General features: G+C 37.4%; 1 protein-coding gene across 1 annotated transcript; it reads left to right on the top strand.

Annotated features, from left to right (window-relative positions):
• The first annotated feature begins 688 nt into the window (after positions 1-688).
• si:ch211-214e3.5 (zinc finger protein 518A) lies at positions 689-23,811 on the top strand. Its single transcript, XM_067575751.1, has 3 exons — positions 689-1,068; positions 3,614-3,690; positions 14,729-23,811. Exon 3 carries the CDS (start codon positions 14,749-14,751, stop codon positions 18,943-18,945), a length of 4,197 nt encoding a protein of 1,398 aa, XP_067431852.1. The 5' UTR covers positions 689-1,068; positions 3,614-3,690; positions 14,729-14,748; the 3' UTR covers positions 18,946-23,811.
• Positions 23,812-24,081: the final 270 nt, after the last annotated feature.

The raw sequence follows: 24,081 nt of genomic DNA, 5'->3' as shown, positions 1-24,081 counted from the left end.
TTTAATTTTTTTTATCTAGCCTATATATAGGCAAGTAGTTTGAATATTTATTTTATTTATTTATATGTTATCCACATATGGTTGAACAGAGTGTAAGAACCAATAGAAATGTCAGCTCTAGTGCCTCAGTCCAAATGGATAAAACAGCAGTCCTGACAATTGTCAACCAAAACATAAAAATGTCAGGGGTAGAGAGATGGAGGGAGGAAATCTACAGACAGATGTAACTGCCATATGTAGCCTAAACCTGATGATCCACTGTAAACTACTGACATGTGAAACATAGTGACTGCACCATGTTACAATGTAGGGTGGTGAGGTAACATTGTATGAGCTGCACATCCTCCATTATTGTAAGCCTGCCTGTGTGGGTTTGGGAGTGAGTGTATAGTGTGTGTGTGTGTGTGTGTGTGAGAGAGAGAGAGAGATAGAGAGAGAGGGAGATAGAGAGAGAGAGAGAGAGACAAAGAGAAATAGGAAAAGAGAGATTAATTATTTTTACTCCAAGTATCTGGAGTTGAAAAAATTATTTGACATTGGAGATTAACGAAGGCATTTCAGCCTTCATGTAATGAAGTCAATAGGAAATGGCGTATATCCGCCATTGCTGCTCATTGCTTCTTCCACCTAGTACACTACACACACACACACACACACACACACACACACACACACACACACACACACACACACACACACACACACGAGCTCAACAATGACGTAGGGCTCACGCTGCGAAAACACCGACAGGCTCTTGTGAACGTCTCGTAAAACAGAATATATCTCCACTCAAGTGAAAGTTGTTCTAACTGTGTTTACTACGAAACTAATGCCCATCACGGCACTAGTTTGGTATTTGACAAGCAACACATATTCATCCGCTTCTACATGAGTGTCAAGAGCACAGCAGTACCCGGATGGACTGTCATGGCCGCCGTCGCTGTGGTTCCACAGAGAGGAGAGAAGGAAGGCAAATGTTTCTGCTGTGTGGTTTTTTTCAAGCTTAACCTTCTTTTTAATAATGTCGGACGCTGACGGGACGCAGCCTGAACTTCCATCGAGTTCATAGTAAGAAATAACTGATTTTCTGTAACTTTGAATATCTTCGCGTGGGTGGGGGCTTTATTTTGGTGTAAAATAACTGGTCATTAAACTCCACAGACACTAACAATGTCGCGAAGTGGCTCACATATTTAGCGTGTGTCGAGAGTGAAATTGCCACAATGCAGTAAAATATCCCAGTGTACAGCCTTGGAGCCCTTTGTTACTGTCTGTACTGCCTTTAATTCTCCCACTGATGCAGCGTTCCCTCGCGTTTTCTAAACTTAAGCGACTATGGAGCAAGTCACTCGGAAAAGTGAACACACATTAAATTAACATGTCGAATTGTTATGCTGAGGTTTACATTCAATATTCTGCAACGCGGTGTACTTGTCTCTGTATGAAGTTACTGAGGCTACTGGAATTGCAGTTTGAGACACTGCAACTTTTACTCTCATCTTCAAGCTTCCTTTATGTCTGTCCCATCTTATAGTGTGGGCCTTGTGTAGCCTACCTGTCTGCAGCCAGGTGTTCACTGAAGCCCTACTCACTTTTCTTACATGATAGGATTCATTTTCTGTCCAGTTTCATTAGAATTAATGACAGTTAAGAAGGCTTATCTCCTGTGTATTTTGATCTAATGTGGATTGTAAAATTTCTATCCTGTTTTCAAGATGATTTTAGTGTGATTAAATTCTTTAGACAGAAATGTTATCAGAAATATAGTTTTCTTAGGCTGAAGTAGCCTGTGCAGATCATCAATGGCAGCCATTTTTCCACCCAACATGGCTTCCTCGGATCCACAGGGTTGATGGCTGACTGAGACATATGGAATTGTAGGATGATGCAGGTCTCCTGCTGCAATATCAGTTTACTCTGTATCAATACTTCAATGTGTAATGCAGAACTGAGATGGTAGTGCCTGTAATCAACACTTTCCTTGTTGCATGAGAAGATCCTGTTGCATTTTGCTTATGTAATTAGGCCTGTTTGCCTGAAATATCACACACAGGAAATGTTACGCTTCATGCAAAAGCTTTTGTTGGTGTTATTTTACAGGTATCTGCGGAATTTGATTGGAATTGATGGAATTTATTCTGTCATTCAGGAAGTTGTAAAATATGTTTGACGCAGCAGAGGCTTTTTAGTCCCTCACATGGGTCGAGCTTGAAAAACACTGGATCTGCATACAGTCTTTTGTTAGAATCCCAATCTGATAAACATGCAAACCTTTAAAACTCTTCAACCCCAGTTTGTAACGCAGGCTTTCAGTCATAAATGTCTGGTCTCCAAGTTCAAGCTGAACTGATGACCTCATACAATACATTATACAATTAACAGACAGAGTAGTGCTCCTCATAATGAATATGGATCCTGTTGTATGAAATTTGTAGAGAGGCTCTGGTTAGTATTTTGATGTAGTGACTGTGTAGCCTCTTTACAGAAGGTTTTTCTGTTTGTGCTCTAATGCTACTTATTTGTAAAGCAAATTGTAGATGTTATAGATATGAATGGTGTGACCTTGGTATCAGTAAAAATCCTTAGTAACTAAACATATCCTTTATTATGAATGTAATAATTAACTTATGTATATATTTCCATGCACACAGCACACACACACACACATGCACACACATACATAGGAGCTATTACACATATATAGCTATCATTGAAAAAGACTTGACATATGAAGTAACAGCAAAGGCTGCAAGGGAGGATGATTCACCTTGTTAGTTGACTGTTTTTTTTCCCCAAGTAAATAAATCATTGAGCATGTAAAATGTAACAAGAATGACAAAAGCTATTGACATGATGATGCAAAATAACAGATCCTCACATTGGAGAAACTGGATTCAGCAAATAGTTTTAATATTTTTAGTGGAAGTGAAATAAAATCTGTTATTATAAATTTGAAAACGGCAGATTATTTCTTCAAGACAATTTCCCTTAATATGTCACTTTGCAGGGTTTCTCACAGATGCTCTTGCAGTTTGTGCTCAAATGATTCATTTTAGTTTTTAGTGTTATGCTTGAAACTCTCAAATCAAAGTGCATATTGCCAACCTTACATAAGCAACTAAGTTAATTATAATGTTATTTCTGAATTTATAGTCAAAAGGAGTTGACATTTTGTGTGCTCAAATGTTAGCTGCAGTTATGTCTGAAACACTACTTACTGTAGATGGAAATAGAGTAAAGGTGGAACATGTCATTAAAAACCAAGCTAGTTGACGTCCAGCTACTGTGTTTTCTTGTGGCATGATGCTCCACAGAGCCGGAGTTTTCCAGTTTCTATTGATAAGAGAGTTAATGTTAATAACATTAATGAAATGATTAATGATATATTAAAATTGATCACTTGAGGTTAATGATAAATAACAGAATAAGTTCTGAAACAAATAACGGGCATATTCTCACACATTTTGTTCAACGAGGAGATCATTTTCCAACCACAATGCTCCAGATTGAACCCACACAAACAATTCATTCAAATAAATAGAATGTTGCATTTGTGCAGCTTCAAAACATAAAGCTGCTGGTCATGCTTCTCTCCCTCTCTGTGCTCTTACAGGTACTGTGGCAACACTACAGGCTCCTCTTCTTCAGAAAACATGCATTGATGTTTGAGTTTTTCCTAAAAGAATACAGGTAACTATTATACGTTTTTAACATTTCTCCTTACCACAGCAACAAAGCTATAACTTCACTGTGGGCTGTGGAACATATTACTGAAACTTCATAAGTCTGAAATCATGTCTCATGTTGAGTAACTTGAACATTTGGGTTGTGTTTTATTTTACTGGTTTGCACATTAATTACATTTTCTACTCTTTACATTGTATTCAATAATGATTATATTATTATTGTTGATATTAATAGGAGTATAGTTTTAGTTGTAGTATTTCTCTTTTGGTCAGTTTTGATTCTTATTTTCATCACTAGTGATATCTAGCCTTTTAGATAGTTTTGGTGGTCACTACCCTCAATACACTGGAGGTCATTAGAATTATTATTGCTCACATTATTCTATAGGGAATTCTTGAATGTAGAGTATTCCCTGTATAAAACAGCTGACAGTGTGTTCTGTGGATGATCTGGAGTAACAGGGACAATGGACCTCATGCGAGAACATTTTGATATTACATTTTATTACTCTTAAATTTTTCTGTGAGGTTTGCTCGTACAAGTTCTGAGTCAGAGCATCAGAGCAGCACAGTGCTGTGACAGAAATAAGGAAGAAATGGTTCGACATGGAGTTACATGCTAAAAAAATCAATTGGGCTCTGGTGGGAGGTGGTCAAGGGATGTGACAGTTGCTGAGATATTAGACATGAGAATAGACTATTACAGCTTACAGTAAGTGATGTTACACTGTCATGTGCAACAGCAGATGATACTGGACAGAGACCTGCAGAGAGACACAGAGGCAGCTGTCGGAGTGAGAGAAGTTTCCTAGCAACTACTGTAATGTAGAAGTTGCTGCGCCAAAACATGCCAATAAAAACCATAAAACCTTTCACTAAATTGGCAGCTATGAACATATTCATAAACAGAATAGAAAATTTGTTCAATAGAATTTGCATTGAGTTTGTTTTAGTTATATATTTTATTTTATATGACTTTAGTATCATATTTAAACTCCAAATTCATTCAGATAAAGACATAATTCAAACAAGTCTTTCTCCTTGTGAAGAAAGGCAGAGACTATCTGTTCAGGACTCGTACAACAGATCTGGACCACTCTCAAATTCAGTTTGTACCTAAAGGAAAATCTAAGTAAGAGAAAATTGATGCCACTAATTTTCTTAAAGCACTGGTATGTGCCTCTTAAGAACGAATCGGTTCGTACGAGAGCTTCTTGCATGAGGCCCATTGTTTCAGAAACGATATGTTACTGTTGAATTTTTTGAATAGTGTGATCACCACAAACTAAATTCCATTCCCCTCCATTGCATTGGGTTAGAAATCTCAAGAGATGTATATCTCAAAGCCTGCTTGTCTAGATAGCACTAGATGTAAGTGAGAAAATACAGTATGTTTCTTGTAGTTTGGATGAACTGACCCTGTAACATCTGTAGCGATAGACGTTGTGGTTTTAGGATAGGACTTGGCAGTTCAGTATTATCTCTTATAGACTTTTAGTGGAATTGTAACATGATTATATGATTATAGTCAGGGCTGGGCGATATATTTAATCAACTTCATTAATTTGAATTTTTGTTTTTGCATGATGTGTAAAATGCCTACATTGTGAAATTAACTACTACATGCACAAAAAGGTTGCTTTCAGTAAAGAAATAAAATAGATGAGAGTCAGCTACATTAGCCGTCTTAACTGTAACGTGAATAGTTCCACTGTACATGCACCTGCTGCAGTTTACAGGACTGTCGTGGCTTCAGGTGGCTAGATGCTGTTGCTATCTCGTAGTGTAAGGTATCCTCTTGTTATGAGAGACGAAGCCACGAGAGTCGACTGAACAGTGTGTGACTTCTACTTTGTTCATTCTCTCTACCTGCTGGGTAGCGAATGCTAGCTAACAGCAGTTTGTAGATATCAGGCTGATGTAAAGAAACATGAATAGCATTAGCAGATGAATTAGTTTGCAGACTCAAGTGTGCTCTATCGGTGCTGAAAGTAACTATTAAAAAAGTAACCACTAAATTATTGAAGTGGATGTCCGAGTTCTGTATAGTTGAAACGTCTGGTACTGACAGTTAATAGGTGTGTGTGGAATAACTGTGTTTTTAAAAATATGCATAACCATCACAGCCTTGAAGGTGGTGCAGGTCTTTTATTTTTCTTGCTCAACTGTCTTGCACATGAAGTTCTAAAATTACATTTCAATCATGTTTTACTCTGTTTTAGTTACTAAGCTTAAAAAAATCAAGACTATATATTGGCCATTCCACCCAGCCCGGATTGCAAGCAAAGTATTAGCATGGGATCATATCAAAACAAACTGAGTTGAACTCAAGTGTCTGTTTTACTGTGTAAAGACTGATATAATGCATAACAGTGGAATAGAGATCAACCAAATATCAAACCATTGCACGAATATGGGAAAATGAATATTCAAAAGTCTATTGGTCAAGTTTTTCAGCTGGGCACAGTATTTTAAAAGTTCTGAGGTTTATTTAGCTGGATGAGCCAACAACTAACTTCCCTGTTATTTTATCAATAAAGAGTTGATTTGCCTGAAAAGTTACTATATCATGATGTATATCTATGGCAATAGAGTAAGGCTGCAACTAAAGATAATTTTCATTATGGACTAATCAATTAGTAGTTTGAATATCTATGAAATATCAGAAAATTGGGAACATTTTTAATCACTGTTACCCAAAGCCCAAGATGATGTCCTCAAATGTCTTTTGCCCCGACCGACTGTCCACAACACAAAGATATTCAGTTTATTGTCATATAGGTTGATGTTGATGATATAGATGTTTATATATACGTACTATATACTGTACTACATACTACTTAACTATAATGTAGCTGTTAGATAGATTTAAGTGTTAGTGTATTTTTCAACAACTGTAGCTCCTTCTGTAGGCACAGGCACTGTGTGTGTATATATATATATATATATATATATATATATATATATATATATATATATATATATATAAAATGAATGACAATACTGTAATACACAGTTGTAATGATATAAAATGTGCCTCCATAGAAGAAGTTTTGTTATTGTTAACAAAAACTGTACAATAATAAGCACACTAACATGTCCTTATATCTGTTTATAACTTTGTAGTGTTATAAACCTTTCATTAAATGTTTGTATGCTGCTTATGAAAGTAGTGGGACTTAAAGTAAAGTATTTACTGAAGATTCAATCAGTCCAGTGCAGTCTGCACATGTCCACTGAGTCCCAAGGAGAGGGCTAATCAGACAAACTAAGTGAAAACACCTGTGTGAGCTTGGGCTGCGTAATGCAGTGTGAAATAAACTGTGAAGATTGTCAGGTCATGAACAATTTCTATGAGCAGCTTCGGTTCAATAAAGTTTTTGTTTGTGGTTTTTGAGAATACTTTTTAATTATTTTTTTTAAACATAAATAGACGAGGGACAAAGGGGGAAAAAAGTGAATTATAAAAGTAAAACGAATACAGCATAGCCCAAACCATATCATATCATCCCCTTAACCCCACCCACAACAACCTTCCCCTCACACTCCTTTGGGCAAAACAATACAAACTACTGGTAACAAATAGTAAGAATTCATATATCAGCCTCTTAGATTGCAAAATACATGTTGATATTTTGTAATGTAAGGAGAGGACAGGACATTCATATTTTTGTTTTCGAGATTATACATATTACATTTTGTATTTGAGGGAATTTTAAAAAGTCTTTGTTTTGTAAATCAAATTTAGCTGACAGTTCTTGTACATTCCCCCATATATGGCAAAAACAGTTTTATTTTTGAGCATAGGTGTTCATTCTCTTTAGGAACAAGTAACAAAACAATCTAATCTAAGCCCAAAGGGCATATTTTACATTTATTAAATTAAGATATAGCTAAAAACTCATTTCCATCTGGAGTCCCTGGTTGGAGGCCACCAGTTATGCACAAGTTGCTGAACTAAAATTGTAGAAGAAAGTTGTGGTGAATTAAAACATTACACTTTGATAACAGACAGCATCAGTATCCTAATCGGAAGGAGAAAAAATAAAAAAAATACAGGGTAACAGTACTGTTCTTCAACTGGGGAATATACCATCTGTAATCTCAACATCTTTAAAAATAAACAGTTCATGACAAAAACTTTCCAACCACCTGCATAGTATTAATACTGGCCAATTTTTAATTCGGTTCAGTTCAATTCAAATTTATTCGTCTAGCACCATCTCATACAAAAGCAGTACAGAAAAACCCCAAAACAAATAAACAGAAACATCACACATATATACGCATAAAATCACATATACATACAAACATACTTTACAAATACATTCATTTAAGAAACTGCTCGATTGAAAAGGAAGGTCTTTTAGTTTGCTTTTAAAAGAACAAAGTGTTGGAGCAAGACTAATTTCAGCAGGCAAACTGTTCCATTCTTTAGGTGCATAAACACTGATTGCCATCTCACCAGACTTTGAAAGTGCTCTAGACACATGGAGGAGATTTCCACCTTGTGACCGGAGAGATCTGCTGGGGTTATAAACTGACAGCATGTCTGAGATGTACTGTGGAGCCAAACCAGCGAGTGCTTTGTAAACCAAAAGGAGGATTTTGAATTGTATTCTAAAAACAACGGGTAGCCAGTGAAAGTTCTGGAAGGTTGAGGAGTTGAATGGTCTGATCTTTTTCTCTTGGTTAGAACTCATGCGGCTGATTTCTGGATAAGTTTGTTATCTATTGTTTTGTTTGGAAGATCCATAAACAAGGAGTTGCAATAATCCAGCCTGCTTACACCAAATGCATGCATGAGTTTCTCTGAATCAGATTTAGAAAGAAAGCCTCTGATTCTGGAAATGTTTTTGAGTTGGAACAGAATAGAAATTGCTGCAGATCATTTTTTTGTCGATCAATTAATCAAGTAATTTTATTCATACCTTTGAGCTTATGGACACCTGGTGCAGTAGTGTCTCCTGTGAGGTGGTTCTGCACAGTCTCTTTGTTTCTTTTAGGCTTACATTGCTTTTATCAGACACATACTATAATGTCTTGTTTTTTCCTGAAACTAAGCAAGATTCCAGTCAAGCTACTAACTCAGAAGAGAAGAAGGAAGGATGAAGGTCAAAGAGGCAACAATAAAATGTAAATGCTTCTGTCAGTGTCATGTCATGATGAAAGATGAAATGCTTTAACAAGATCAATGTATATGTAGAGTCCTGATGTGTGTTTCTAGTGACATTTGTACATTATGTTGAAAAGTTTGCATGAGAGCGAGAAGCAAGTGATTTGCATTCAAGCAGAGAGAAGAGTATTCTGATTGGTGGGACATGTTTCTTCCAGTAGACACACCACACTGGTATGCAGACTACAATGCTTGTGTTTTGACTAAATGCCAACGAGAATGTTTCACATCCAGCCCAGTATCTTTATTTTGGCTTTTTTTTACTGAGTTACAGATAACAACACTTCCTCTACATGTGTCATAGTAACAACTGTATTCCTATTTTCCTACATTTTGGTGGGAATTTAACATTAATTTTAAGTTTGCAATAGAATATTAAGAGAAGGTTGCATTACTATATGATTTACATGAAATAATAAGCACAAAAGAATTCTACTTAATATATTTTATACTATTCTTTGTAAACAATACAACATCACCATCTCAACATATCATCATGCATGTTTTGTTTTGATGTCCTGCCAGTCCGTCAGACTGTTTGTTTGTTTTTCCCGTGCCGTCCAGAAGGTGTTGTCAGTCTGCCGTCTACCGTCTGCCTGAATCCATGTGAGCACAGCATAAGAACCCATTTACCTCACAGTCAGTCTGTTAGCCTGTATGTATTCCTTTAACTCCGTTAGGAGAGCCAGACCCTGAGCAAAACAGACTAGCTGTCAGCTTTCTATCAGGCTGTCTTCATAGAATTGATTTGATGTATAATAGACTTAGGAATGGGTTGGCTATTAGAACTACCTGTAATTTTACTTAATGGAGATAACTGTCTCTTCTAAACTACTCTAATCCAGATCTTTAAAAAATCCCATCTTGATTTGTCTTAACAGGAATGAAAGGGGAGCTCCACGTATTTTTATACATCAAAGTGTGTTTACAGGTGTCTGGGAGTGCCACTGTGTATGTGGAAAACAGCTGCAACTAACATAAATCTCCAGAATCCAAGACCTAATTGTTAGCGGTCATGTTGCATTGTGGGTAATGTAGGCAGCAGGTTTTGAAAATGAAGAAGAAAGCATGGAATGAGAAAGATATATTTTGGGTTCTGCTGCATCAATTTTGATCCTTTTTAAAATAAACAAAACAAAACAAAAAAAGCTGTCCCTTGTAAGTCTGACAATGTTAAAGGAGCACAATGCTAAAGTCTTTTAACAAAGGCAGAGTACTCCAGATTCAAGATTCAAGAGAATATTGGTGAAAAATGCTTCTGAAATGTTACCTTTTACCACTGTCAGACTGATCTTCACCAGTGCTGTGATTGGTGCACCAATTGGCGCTGCTTTATAATTTAAAGTTTTGCACTGGATTTGTATTACTTGATTCTGTGTTGGCTGTGGTTAAACTGGTGGTGGACCACAGATGGCTCCATGTAAGAGAAACACTGGATTAAAGATTTTCATGGAGTAAATCAGTTTAAAATGGTTTGATCTCACTGGTTGTTCAGTCCTACAGAAATGTGGGTATAGTGGCAACAGTGCATATCATTTAAATATAAAGTTATTTATAAAATACCCTGATCTCTATAATACCTGGATTAAAAGCATTTAGCCTGTAGTAACTTAAATATCCAAACTAGAAGCGGTCTCTGTTAAGACTATATAATTGATATACAATATATTAAATGTTTAATAAGAAGAAGAAATGAAGAATGTTCTCCACTTTAGTTCTAAATCATATTACACAATGTCTGCTGGAAGGAGATGCAGTATGTTACTGCTAAGTTCTAAAACTTTGGGTATTGCTTGAAGTGACTGTGAGAGACCCATAGCAGATAGATGAGACAGACTCCCAGGATGCATTGCAGAGCACTTTTATTTTTCTTTAAAGTTCTTGGTTTGTGTAGTTTAAGCTCTGCAAAGAGAGAACAAAAAGTTTTATCATGTGAACAAAGGATGTAAGCATTGATAACAGAACCAAAGATATGAACATAAGTTATGCCTCACTCACATGATGCACACAACACATGGCCGGATTCAAAAAGGGCGGAAGGCAGCATATATAGGGTACATCTCAAGTCTCTTAATTGCATCCATGTTTCCCTCACTTGTGTCTTCTCCTAGCGTCTTAGTCCCTCTCACTATGGATGCATGGAGAGACGCAAGGAAACCATGTTAGGAGAGAAGAAAGGAGGAGATAAGTTTTTAGAGATATGAGACGTCCTCTGAAACGTTGAGTGAAGCCACGTCCGTTTCTGATGATGGCGGCAGCTGATCACAGCTGATGAGCTGTTTGTCAGCTTTAATAGGTGTAGGGACTTCTGATGGAGGTTGTGTCTGCACATGTGCTCTGTGCTAATACTAAGGCACACAGTTATCACTGCCAGAGCAGCAGTGTTTGACTGTTTGGCAAACACCCTGCACATGAATAAAAACCGTAAACTGTAAAAAAAAAAAAAAAAAAAAAAAGATAAAAACCTGCATTCTGTATTTATACTGTGTCCTGCCCAGAGGAACATAAACCTTTTCTACTAGCATAATGCGTTTATATTATTTATTAATTATTTGCGTCTGTATTTATTGAAATTGTGATTGTGAATTAATTATTTAATAACCCAAAACATGATTGAGGTGTCTTTTGAACACTGGAAATTATTTATTTGGCTAAATGTTTAAGGGAAAAAGGAAATTTCCAGCCTCACATGTGACTGAATGGATATGACGACAAATGATGTAAAATACAGATGTTTGAAATGTGTTTCTTGCTGACAGACAGACTCTCCCTAACAGATTTTTAACTAGATGAATCAGAAAACAAATAAAATATGAAACTTGGGAGTGATGCACTTGAGTTCACTCTGTTAGCTGTTTTCACTCCGACATGAAACTTCAGTGACGTTGTGATGTATCAGATCAGTCCGATCAGCTGCAGCATCCAATCAATAACTGCTTTCCAATAAGGGGGCATGTCAGCCAGTAAAAGACTTCTGTGATGGCTGCTGTCATGTATCCACGTTCATGGCTCCTCAGAGATCCCTTCTCGCTCCTTGATCCTTGCTCCTCAGCACAGGAAAAAAAAGAGCTTTAAGATGGCCTTCAAGATAGCGGACCAGAACAACTTCCGGTTCAATCGAGGATTGAGGAGCGAGGAAAGATCAAATACGAGACTTGAGATGTATCCATAGCCTCTTGGGTAAATTGACTGCAGCTGAGAGGGAGTGGTCCTTCCAGGTAGGAGTGTTTGATTTGTCCTCCTCTGCCTGGGAGGTGGTCAGGTGACTCTTTGGTGGGGACTTCTCACAGTTACAAAACTGAAAATCCAGTCGTTTTTGTCTGTCAAATTAGCAAGTCAAACAGTTTGATGAGCTCAATGTATGATTTGCATTATAAATATAATATCATTGGATTATAAATGATCAACTCTGTACTTTTGTAAGTACAACATGGTTACTCTCCATCTCTGTTATCAGTTAATTTATCCAGCTTCAGTTTGCTGACATTCTTTTCAGTTTAGAGTAAAACATGCTTAGGTTGGAATATTTATTTCATTTTCCATTTTTTGTGTGGTCTCACAGGGAAACAGAATTGAATTTTTAAAAATGTTCTCCCAAAAAAACAGAAAAATGCATCAAGTTGCTAATAAGGCTACCTGTTATTACCATCAGGACCTCATTACTATTTATTCACCAGCAGCATAGGAGCTTGGTGACTACAAATCTGCTCTTACCTGAAGTCAGTCACAACAAACTCTTGCTGAGAATGACAAAACTATTGAACCACACTTGATTTGAACTCAGAAGTACAGAATCTGATGGCATCCTAGAAACTTCTGGACATAAACCAAATACAGATCTTCAACGATCCTCGTGCAATTTATTAATCAAGTTGTTTTCTCTCAATACTTAATTACTTAACATTAATATGCCAACATTTTTCCCCTTCTCCTTTTTAAGATGTGACTTTGGATACTGTAAAAAGGCATACACCTAAACTCACCATTCAAATGCAGTATACAAACACCCTATAATAAAAGTGAATGTAGGGCAGGAGACATTACCAAGTAATGCGTTACAGCAATGTGGTTACTTTTTTCTGTAATAGGTTGTAAGGACTTACGAGTCCCTTGTAATGTGACCAGACACTATGATTGTCCTTTGTTCAAAGCGTTTAACATGATCTGTTTGTGGTTAGTTACTCTGGCTTGGATTTAACACCTTTGCTCTCATTGTTGTACCACTGTTTGACCTTGTTATTGGGACATGAGATTCTTAAATACAACAACAAAAAACTATATTGTACCTTTTAGCAGACTCAACCTGTAAGTGAACTGCCATTATCAAGTTAAACCCAAAATGATCCCCATAAGCCCACTGAAAGAGCCCCCATGGTAAATACAGACTGACACCACATGGCTTCTGATTAAGTTCTGTAATAAACAGCTCTAATTTTTTTTATTTATTTATTTGCACGGTAAAACAAAGCAGCGGAAACACAACAACAAAAGAGAAGAAGCAAATTGAGCAGGTGAGATTCAGAAAACCCCTAGAGGTTTATAGAAGGAATCTCACCTCAGTATGCATTATAAGCAAATACAAAAGTCATGCAATCCACAAAAATAAGCAAACAAGCAACCATAAGCTCAAAAAGCAAACATAAAGTAGGCAGCATAAATCAAGCAAAGACATAAAATAAATAAAATCATGTAATGAGGGTGTGTCTGTTTCGATGTGTGTGTGTGTGTATACGTGAATGTGCATGTGAGTGGGTGCGCAGGCGTACTGAAGCACACTTGTTAAGTCAACTCCTTACAAAAGCGAGAGAGAGGGGGGGCCAATTATAGTCAGAGAAGATCAGTTCGAATAGTTAAATGTGTTCAGACAGGTTTGGTGATTTGGTTCGTTTGGTTCAGACAGGTCCTAAACTTATATTTGCATTTCTTGAGAGAAGTAGACTGAAATGCAATTTGAATATAACTGTTCCATAGCTGACCCCCCCATATCTATATCCCTGATTCTATGATTCATGTCTCTGTCATTCCCAGCACACACCTAAATGAGAGAGTCCTCACCCTATTCCTTTAATCTGTCTGGACTTATATGTATTCCTACGTAACACAAATAGATAGTACACTCTTTGTGCGGGCCTAAAATAGGCCCACATTAAACTTATAATAGAAAATATTTTAAAGATGAATATCTCTGCATTCAAGAATTACAGTCTGCATCTCTGCTTTCTTAGAATTTTTTGTCCTATATTGTCCTATGGTGTTTTGTGTAATAGTCATGGAGAAAGGAGGTCTTTAAGACCAGCTCTTACTTCAGGTCCATTGAAGTTTTTTGCTGCAAAAAAATTATTTTTTGTTTGTGTGCATAATTGACCAGTCAGGGATTGAAATGATAGAGTTTCTACTAACAAAGGTATGCACATGCAAACAACACACCAAGTAGTACTGGTAAAATTTCAGCAAATGAGCCTACAATGTGTGTTTATCCACACACACTAAAACGTACGTAGTAGTGTAGTGTATGTAGTGTTTTAAAGATTTATTTCATAAAAGTGTATCAATTTAGTATATTAGTAGAGATAGTCTGTGTTTCAAGGTGTCTCATCTATGCTATTAAATACTGCAGGAAACCCTGACACAAGTTTGCCTTGTCTAGTTGCCTTGTCTAGTAATTTAAACTTTAATTTTTGTTTGAATGGGCAGTTGAGGCAATGATCAATCTGATCACACATGTCCCTGTTCCTATTTGGAGCAGGGATTATTATGTGCCATTGGATAGGTGCACCTCAGTACAATACATTGTTATTTTCCTGCACTACAGCAGTGATAAGTGCTTCTCCTAGTATTAATGAAAAACATATTTCTTCTCTTGCAGAAATCTGCAGATTTACAGCTATGGAAGAAGATCTCACAATACCTCATGATTCTGCCAAAAACTGCAACATATCAGTTATAGAGGATGAGAAAGAAAAGGTAAAAGACTTTGTGTATAAGCATTTCAGAGAGGTGACAGATGGGTCACTCTTCAATAATTCAGAAGAATCGCCTATTAAGGAACAGGGGAGTTCCACCAAGAAAGACAAACAAACCCTCAGTAAAGCCCACTGTAAAATTCAGCAGGGGGCTGTTTTCTCTGGAAAGATACTGAGTTTTGGATGCTCAGTGTGTAGAGATGATTCCACATATAGCCCCAATGATCTCCTTAAACATTTTCGAGCGGCCCACAAAGGAACCCTTCCTACATATCCTTGTGATCTGTGTGGTTTTGTAACAAATGAATTCCCTGCTCTCCAACGCCATCGGATTGAGCACAGGAATACTCTTGTCACATGTGAGCTTTGTGACGATGATGTTCAGTACTCTCTGCTTTTGCTTACCAGACACTACATCATGTGTCACAGTCTAAATGGACAGTTTCACTGTGACTGGTGCGAGTTTACAACTGTGGATGCAGGGACATTCGTCCAACACATACATCATCATAATGAAAGTCCCTGGAAGTGTTCAAAATGCAGACATATTAGCATGAACGAAGAGGATCACCAAAGGCATATGAAAGCTCACATGGGTACATTCCCTTTCACTTGTCAGATCTGTGGATATGGTGCAGCAAGGAGTGACTACCTAAAAAAACACATGGCAGCTGTTCACAAGGAGGAAACTGAGAGAAGGAATGTGTGGAAGGCTATAGAAGACAGTGGCACTCCCACAAATTCATCTACGAGTGTAAAATTTTTGCTAAAAAAGAGTGGTGAATCACAGGATGTTCAACGGATATCAAAACTGAGCTGTCTCTCTGGGAGTTTACCAAACCAAAATGGCAGGCTAATCAAACCAGAGTTATCCTTGGAGGAGACCCACCACTTTATTGACGGGCCTGTAGCAAAAAAGGACAACAAAAGTTGGAGCAAAAGTTCTCATAACACAGAGCAGTCAATGCCAGTAGTGTTACAGGAATGTGACAACTCTACAAGCTCTGATACTGCAAATCACTCCAACCCTAATGGACTGACTGTTCTAATGGTCAAGAACAAAATCTCCCTTCCCCCCAACTGTACAACCAAAGTGATGGGATTTAAGATGGTTGATGGCAAAAAACATTTAGTTCTCAAAGTAATACCAACAGCAAAGCAAGACTTGTCCACTGAGAACCATTCCTCAGTTGAAGACGTGGGATCCTCAGCACCAGATTCTGTGTTGGATAAAGGTAAAGTTTCTGTTGAGAATGGGGAATGCTCTGATAGTAGGAGCTCAACATCACAGTGCTTTGCTGTTTCACCAAGAAGTGGATCTTGCATACAGACAGATCAAGATGATATTATGGCAGTAAAAGTGAAGATTGAGGAGGAAGAAACCTCTGTTTGCAACCTTGATTCCACTCCACATCGAGATTATGTTGGGGAACAAACTAATTCTTCACTAAATAGATCTTCAGCTTGTGCAGATACGTTATATCCAATGACAAATGAGTTTGATCATGTGGGTGACCAAAGTCACCTAAGCCAAACAGCCTGCTCAGAAAGAAGTCAGTTTGATACTAACTTAATTTCTGTAACATTTAACACTGATGCAACTGGCCATATTGGTTATAAAATTAGTAATACTTCAACAGTATGTGCTGAGAAGGTCACTGGTTTATCTTCACCTTCCAAAGTTGCTCAGGAAAAACTTCTCTCCAAACCAGTCAGCAAAAAAACTGTTGAGAACTGTGGGGCTGCAGATGAGATATCAATGAATGACGCAGGGGCAGAAGAAGTCACTGACAAACACGAAGGGAACTTGTCTTTTAACACTATAGAAAGTGATGACCTATCTTCTCAAAGCACTCCAGAAAAGCCTGATAGCGTCAGAACTCAGATTAAACAGAAAAACGGCCAGCAAAATGGTAGAAAGCTATTGACAAATCCGGTTCCTCCTTCAGAGTCATCCTCACCCACTTCAGATACCCACAGAGAAAGTGCTATGGGCTTAGAAAACTGCACCCAGCATTCACCAAGCCAAGAAGTTTTTGCATTTCACAATTATTCCAAGGAAACATTCAGCACTTCACCTAACACTACCCAAAACTTTGACAATATGTCCGAACTTTCAGCAGACAAAGATAGTATTTGTGAATCATCACAGTTTAGCTTGACATTGGCAGAGTCTCCAGAGCCATTGACAGAAAGTGACAATGGCGATGACTCAATTCAAGAAAATTATTGGGAGGCCATGAAGAAATCATCAGATAGTGACACTGCAGTTGATGAGTGCACAGCTAGTGTTGATGATCCTCCGACTGAGGATGAAAACCCTGAGTCAGTGCTCCAAGACTTTAATATTATCAAAATTGAGGAGGAGAGCATTCCTATATCCAAAAAACAGTCCGAGACAAAGAGTAGTTCAACTTCCTTGGGCAGTTTTGTGGAAGAACATTCAGATGCAATCATTACCCAACAGCTTAATAAGGAAAGAATAGAGTCTTCAAGTGCAAGCAGTGATTCCTCAAAACAAACAAAAACGACTCTACGCATTCTTCAATTGCCAGAGGGTAAGCAGCCAGTACTCCTGAGGACTACTGAGAATCGATTTGCCATGCCAGTGCAGGTCAAAGCCACTCCAGGTTTCAAACTGATAACCAATACTGCAAATCCTCAGATCAATGTATCTTACATGAAGCCAGGGTTAGAAAGATCAACTAACCCTACTGGTGTAACTCTTACTCCAAACAACAAGAGGACAGGTGTATCAGCACCAAAGCCAGGAGCTACTGAAAAAGGGACAACACTTCTCTCCGCTGTTCAACCAGGTGTTGGCACCACCTCAAATCACTACCTTATCAACAGTCCAGGTTTGAAGGGTCCTGTGCTCCTTTCAAGCGCACCACATAATAATCCTACAGACAAAACAGCAAAGGCACAGCCAACTTGCTACTTGGTACAGAGGTCTCTTCCATTTGTTCAGGCCCCAAGTACTCCTGGCCTCAGACTGGCAAGTACACAACTCCCACTGAATTCACGGCCAGTTCTAGCCATGCCTATGAGCTCTACAGACAAACCCAGCACTCTGCAGACTGGTCGCCAAGCATTCTTGCTCCGGTATATTTCTCCGCCCAAATCAGGCTTACTGCTGAACAACCAAGAATCAAAGACTGGAACTCAGTGTAGCCCAACCAATGAAAGTACTGGAAACAAAGTTATATTTAAAATTGTCACTTCTACTGGCAGCCTTCTTACAAGTGGTGCTCCCACCTCAAGCAGTCAACCTTTGTTTTTGGCCACCAGACCTCAGACCCAGTGTTTTCTGGTGTCATCAAACAAAACTAATGCAAATGTCTCCAATAGAGTAAAGAAACTGATCACCATACAAAATACTGCACAGAAGGATGTTAAAGAATCCTGCATTTCACCCTCACAGATGTCTGTAAAGGTACAACCGTGTGAAGCAGAGAAACCTATTCTAGCCCCAAGGCCAATTCGGCCTCCAAGCCAAAGGAAAAGGCGCAGGAAAACATTATTTGATGAGCTTCCAGCAACAGTGCATAAAGCTAGAAGACTCTCAAATAAAGTACTGACTGAGAAAGAGACTACTGTGTTATGGAAGCCTGTAGCCAAAGAAGTTGAAAGGACTCTGAGACTTGCTCCATTCAGTTCTCTACAGCAGATCAAATGTCCTCGTAGATACCAACCTGTAGTGGTGCTCAATCATCCAGATGCTGACATTCCTGAAGTGGCCAATATCATGAAGGTAGTTAACAGGTATAAAGGTGCTGTTACTAAGGTCTCTCTGTCTCAGAAAACAATCCAAGCGCTCTCAGAGCTTGGTGCTCTAGGGAAGAAGTCCTCGACCAAAGGTGCATTGTTGCAAAGCGATGATCCAAGACCTCGGGCAGTTCAGAGTTCTGTCCGAGAGCGATTCCTCCTGAAACTGAAGTTGAGGAAAAAAAGCAAAAAAAAGTACGAGGTTGTGGAAACTTTATCAGGTTGTAGACAAGAACCTGTGGTGTTTGACTGCTGGTTTTGTGGGCGACTCTTCAACAGTCAAGAAGATTGGATTGGCCATGGCCAGCGACATCTTATGGAGGCGACTAGAGACTGGAATAAATTGTTCTGAAAGTTTTCCATCAACTATAAATGGGTTGATATTCTGTCCTTTTGAGGTGGAACAAATGGTTGAAGTTGTATATTTTTTAATGACCTTCCACTAAACGTTTGTTCAATTTCTGGTCCTGTAAATACATATTCTTAAGTGAATCATAGTTTATCTTTTCATAGGTGCATATTCTGGTAAATTATGTACTGCAAGCATGATTTATATCATGCATGCACAGGTCAAATTGAACTGTGAAAATGGTACACTGTAATTAGGAGATGTGGTAAGAGCACTGGCTTAAAGAAAGGGGATAGTATCAGCAAAGGTTGTATGCAGAGTTGGTTTAAATTACTCAGGTGATTTCATATTAATCTGGTTTGTCTTTTTTCTCATAAATTAAAAAAAGTATAGGCCTAGCTTAAGGGACTTTTGTATCTTTTATTATCCTGCACACAAGGACAGGTAACTGTATTTGTACAGCTTAACCCTAAAGCTGGTAGATAAATTCAAGTGTTTTGCGCTTGTGATGAGAAAATGCTCTGGTCCAAATTATTCCTTTTTGTATGTTTTAATTGAAGAGGATAACATTTTACACAATTCTATTGTCAGGATTAGTTTACAGTTTCCTTGTCAGGATGTTGTCAACTTGTAGCATGCTTTTGTCCTAACTAGAACAGATTTTTCACGGTATTCTCTTTCATTTGCCAAGTGTTGCAAATAGACATTTGGTTTTATAAAATCCTTTTTCAAGAAAGATCGAGTATCTTTTAAACAGGGATGCTTCATGGCTCACTGTCAGTACTTGAGAAATACAGATCAGCCCATTCTACACCCTATGCAGTTTCCATGCAAAAATGTTTTGTTTTGCTTTCAGACTGTAATTTTATTTTGTGTCTTTTAATGTTTGTACATGAAAGATGTCGGTGCAGAATGTTAACATCAGGAGTGATGTGATATAAAAATCTGTTAACAGTAAATGTCACAGTCTGGGGTTGTCATAGGGCTCTATATCCAGACATCAGTTTTTAGTTTCCCAAGTTAACAAAATAGTTTAATTATTTAAATTATCATATTTCAATAATCAATCAAGAATTGTGAAACATTTTACTGTAGATTCTCAAATGTAAATTTTTGATTGCTGTCAAGCATCCAGTGAACTCAACACTTCACTCGAACATTGGTCTCAAGTTGTTTTACTGTTTACATTTGTACTGTCTTGTTACCAGCCTGTCAGTCATCTGAAAAGCACTTTGAATTGCACTAACCTGTAAGAAAGGTGCTATACAAATAAAGTTTGATTTGAGTCATGTCATACTCAACAAACTGCTGCTCTAAGGTTCTCCTCTATAACAGAAACATTGTTTTCATGCACATTTTTCCTCATTTCCTCTCTTGTCAGTGGAACACACTTCATTCACAGATGTTTCTCATCAAAAGCCTAACATTGGCTCAAAGGCATAATCCTATTTTTTCCTTGTATGCTTTTAATTTGAAACATCTGCAGGACGTGTAAAGTTTCATTGACAGTAGCTTAACAGCGATCAAAAAAAAGTGGAAAAGGAGAAAAAAAGATAATTTAAACATTAAATTTTTTAGAGGAGAAACTGCTAGCACCAGAGTGGTGAGTATGACATGATTGTTTGAATTCATCAACAGGAAGTGTTGAGTTTGTGTTAACTGCAAACAGCACCTTAGAAAAAGCAGATCAGGAAACAAGGATGCATTTTACAAAAATATGATAAAGAATACTTATCAAAAGGCCTGTCTCTATTATAAGCTGGTTTCAAATAAAGGTCTGGTTCTCCTGAGGCAGAGGTAAATAAAGGCCCCAGTATTTGAGAATTTTGTTATTTGGTTTTCTGTCATAAAAGCAACTGGGCAACCAATAATATCAGGCCCCTTTTCACTGTGCCACCCTTTATGAATTAACTTAATTTGAGCCAGTTGGACCACTACCGCAGCTCTTTGGGATATGGAAAGAAAAATGAAATGAAAATGTTTGCCCCTTGAACCTGTGTTACTGCTGCTAGTGCTGGTTACAATAAGGACAATGGTAAGACCAGCAGTTTTTGTGTTAGGAGGGGATGGCTGGATCACCCCAAATCTCATAACATTTTATTGAAAGTACAAAAATTTACACTGCACACGAATAAAAGAGAGTGTATATAAGAAATGTGAAACAACATAAAGTTGCTATAGAACAAAACAAAACTGCACCCAGAGACAAAAGATAAAAACACAGAAAAGACATTTTTCATACCTTAAACTGTTCTTGGTTACATTTAAAACTAGCTTCTTAATATCAAATAGTTTCAGAGGTGATTTAAGAGTTACTCTTCTGTTAGTTTTTCATTCTCTGTAGACATTTATGTGTTGTAGGAGCCCTAAACGTAACCCATGAGTTTGGACTCAGCATTAACTTTCACCTTTTTTTATTGCATTGACGTTGTACTGTAAAAATGTTCAGTCATGAACAAAGTCCAGTATGCTGTACATACATTTATTTTAATGTTACATTTGACATACTTTGTTTTGGTTTTTTTTTTTTGATGGACTTTTTTTTTTCTGAAATGGCAACAGGACATGGACTTTGCATTTTCATCATGGGTTTTAATGATTGTATCACATGATGATTGAATCGTGGAAATGAATGTTTTATTCCATTCAATATGCAAAAGTGATTGAACAATGCAAGCCATGCTAATGTTTTTATACTTTCAGAGTGGTTCTAAAAAGCCAGCCTCCAATTACTGAAGCTCTGTCCTCTGCAGGAACATGTCCACTTTCCTGCCGACATTTGCTAAATGTACATTTTAATTAACAGCTCCCATCAACAACAGGGCATTTTATTTTATATTGGTTTCATTCCCCTACATTCTTTTATCTGAAACTTCTAGAAATGTGGCATCAGTTGTAGCTACATTTCACAAGCTTTTTTTTTTTTTAAAGAAATAGTTCATCAACATTTTTGGGAGGCACACTTTCTTGCTTTATTTTCTAGAGTGGGATGAGAAGTTCAATGTCTGTCATGTCTGTATTTTCAGTTCTGAGCTGGAGTCAGGGCGAGGTTAGCCTAGCTTAGCATAAAAACTGGAAACGGGAAAACAACTAGCCTGGCTCTGTCCAAAGTTAAAAAAACAACAAAAAAACCACCCATTAACACCTCTAAATTTCACTGATTAAAATTTATGTCATTTGTTTAACCTGTACACAAACAGAAATGCGAAAATGACAATTTTTGGTTTTAGTTGGAATTATGTGCTGGAACTATTTCTTTTTGTTTATTCATCCACAAAGCCCTTCTGTGCAGCATCTCGGGCTATAGCAGAGATTGCATGTTAGAAACTGAACTTTAGTGGTGTTGTAGGTTTATTTTTTAAATTTGGACAGAGCCAGGCTAGCTGTTTCCCTTTGCTTCTTGTCTTTATGCTAAGCTAGGCTAACGATGGTCAACACAAAGAACAAACTTGATATCAATTTTGTCGTTTCACTCTCAGAACGAAAGCAAATAAGTGTATTTCTCAAAATGTTTAACTGTTTCTTTAATCAAACCAGCCTAGCTAGCTCCAGAAAGCTAACTTCCCTCTTCTTAATAATGTCCTCCAAAGAAAAAATAATCTATTTTGTTCACATCCCAACCCAGTGAGAATTTAAAATCTACCCAAATTGCTGTACTCTGTTTTAGGAGGGGAAGAAATAATCTCAAACTGACATTCAGCCTGTGAAATGTCTTAACACCATAAAGATCCATGAACTGTTATACCTAATTGTGGTTTAAGAATTTAAGTTATCTCCTGTCCTAAAATAGCCATGTGTTTTATATTTCTCTATTCAAATAGTGGTTTTTGTAACCAAATTCTTCAAATCAAGGGCTACAATTTAAAATATTGCTTATAATTTAAGGTAAAAATAACTAGATATAAAGTGACTTAAGGTTTCTGATAGTTTTACTTTCACCATTGCAATGATACTAAAATAATATTTTGAGGTATGTTCAGTTTTGTGATGATTGGTTTAAACTGAAAAGTGACTCATCTCTGCATAATGATGAGAATCTGATGACAGTATTGTAGTGATACGATTGATCTAACAGGCCAATCACAAGGTTGACACAATTGAGTGTTAAGTGCATATTTAATGCAATAATTTAACTAAAACCCACTGTATTTACTAATTTGTTGGCCCACCTACTCTCTGATCATGTAACTCACTCCCCTCTTAGAGACTGCTTGAACTGATTACAGCAAATGGATGCAAACACCAAATGAACCCCAGGTCCTCTTTCAGCTGGTTTCTGACTGATTCACATGGTTTCATTTCTATGATAGGAAAGTTTGGCATGAAAACAGCCCTGTTGTTGTTTCCTCCTCTTTTTCTGCTTCTTTACCTCTCTCAGGCCAAAGAACTATTTGGTTTTATAATTAAAAATTAATAAGTGCTGATAGCATTTCTAACTGTACAAATGAGTTCTGCACTGTGATAACTACAAACCACTCATTCTATGGGGACACACTACTAGTTCAGCTTATTTCGTCCATTGTGTACGCCTGAAATTAAAAGTGAACAACAGTAATTATTCCTTTTTAATACATTGACATCAATTTTGGTTTATACACAGACAACTTCTACAGTATATCCCTCTGCTGCATTCCCTTTCAGCTGTTAGGTTGATGATTTTCTCCTCTTCCACACATACTACATCAAATGCTGAACTCATCATGTACAGTATACTGTTACTGTCCAGCAGGCTGTTCAGATCTTTACTGAATCTTTTTCCTCATGCTAAGTGCCTCAAACGTCCTTTGGCAGTTTGACAATGTGTACGGTATTCTTTTGTGCAACTTAGTGTTTCACTCTCCTCTAATAAATGTACATACCTTATGGAAAGACTGTGGTCCGTGGGTTGTTTTGCTTGTGAATTTTGTTGACTATCACGATTCATGACGCACCTGTTAGTGATAATATAGTGAAATAATGAATTGGTCTGTCCCTCCACTTTAAAGGGCAGGTTAACAATGTTTCAAGTGTGTCTTAAAACAGCAGTCAGGTGTTCATATGAACAGTGAAAGAGGTTTTCCTGGCTGTTGTCATTCCTCCTGTTCATACTGGCTATTAAAAGATCCCCTTCAAATGTGCTCCTAATGTAAGTGATGGGGG

Source organism: Thunnus thynnus, chromosome 20 (genome assembly GCF_963924715.1).
Source record: "Thunnus thynnus chromosome 20, fThuThy2.1, whole genome shotgun sequence".
NCBI classification, from domain to species: Eukaryota; Metazoa; Chordata; class Actinopteri; order Scombriformes; family Scombridae; genus Thunnus; species Thunnus thynnus.
The sequence above is the reverse complement of the archived record's forward strand: the minus strand, read 5'-3'. Positions and strand labels throughout refer to the sequence as shown.

What these genes read in the sequence shown, in the direction of transcription:
- si:ch211-214e3.5 (XM_067575751.1), top strand. Translation starts at nt 14,749, where the DNA reads ATGGAAGAAGATCTCACAATACCTCATGATTCTGCCAAAAACTGCAAC.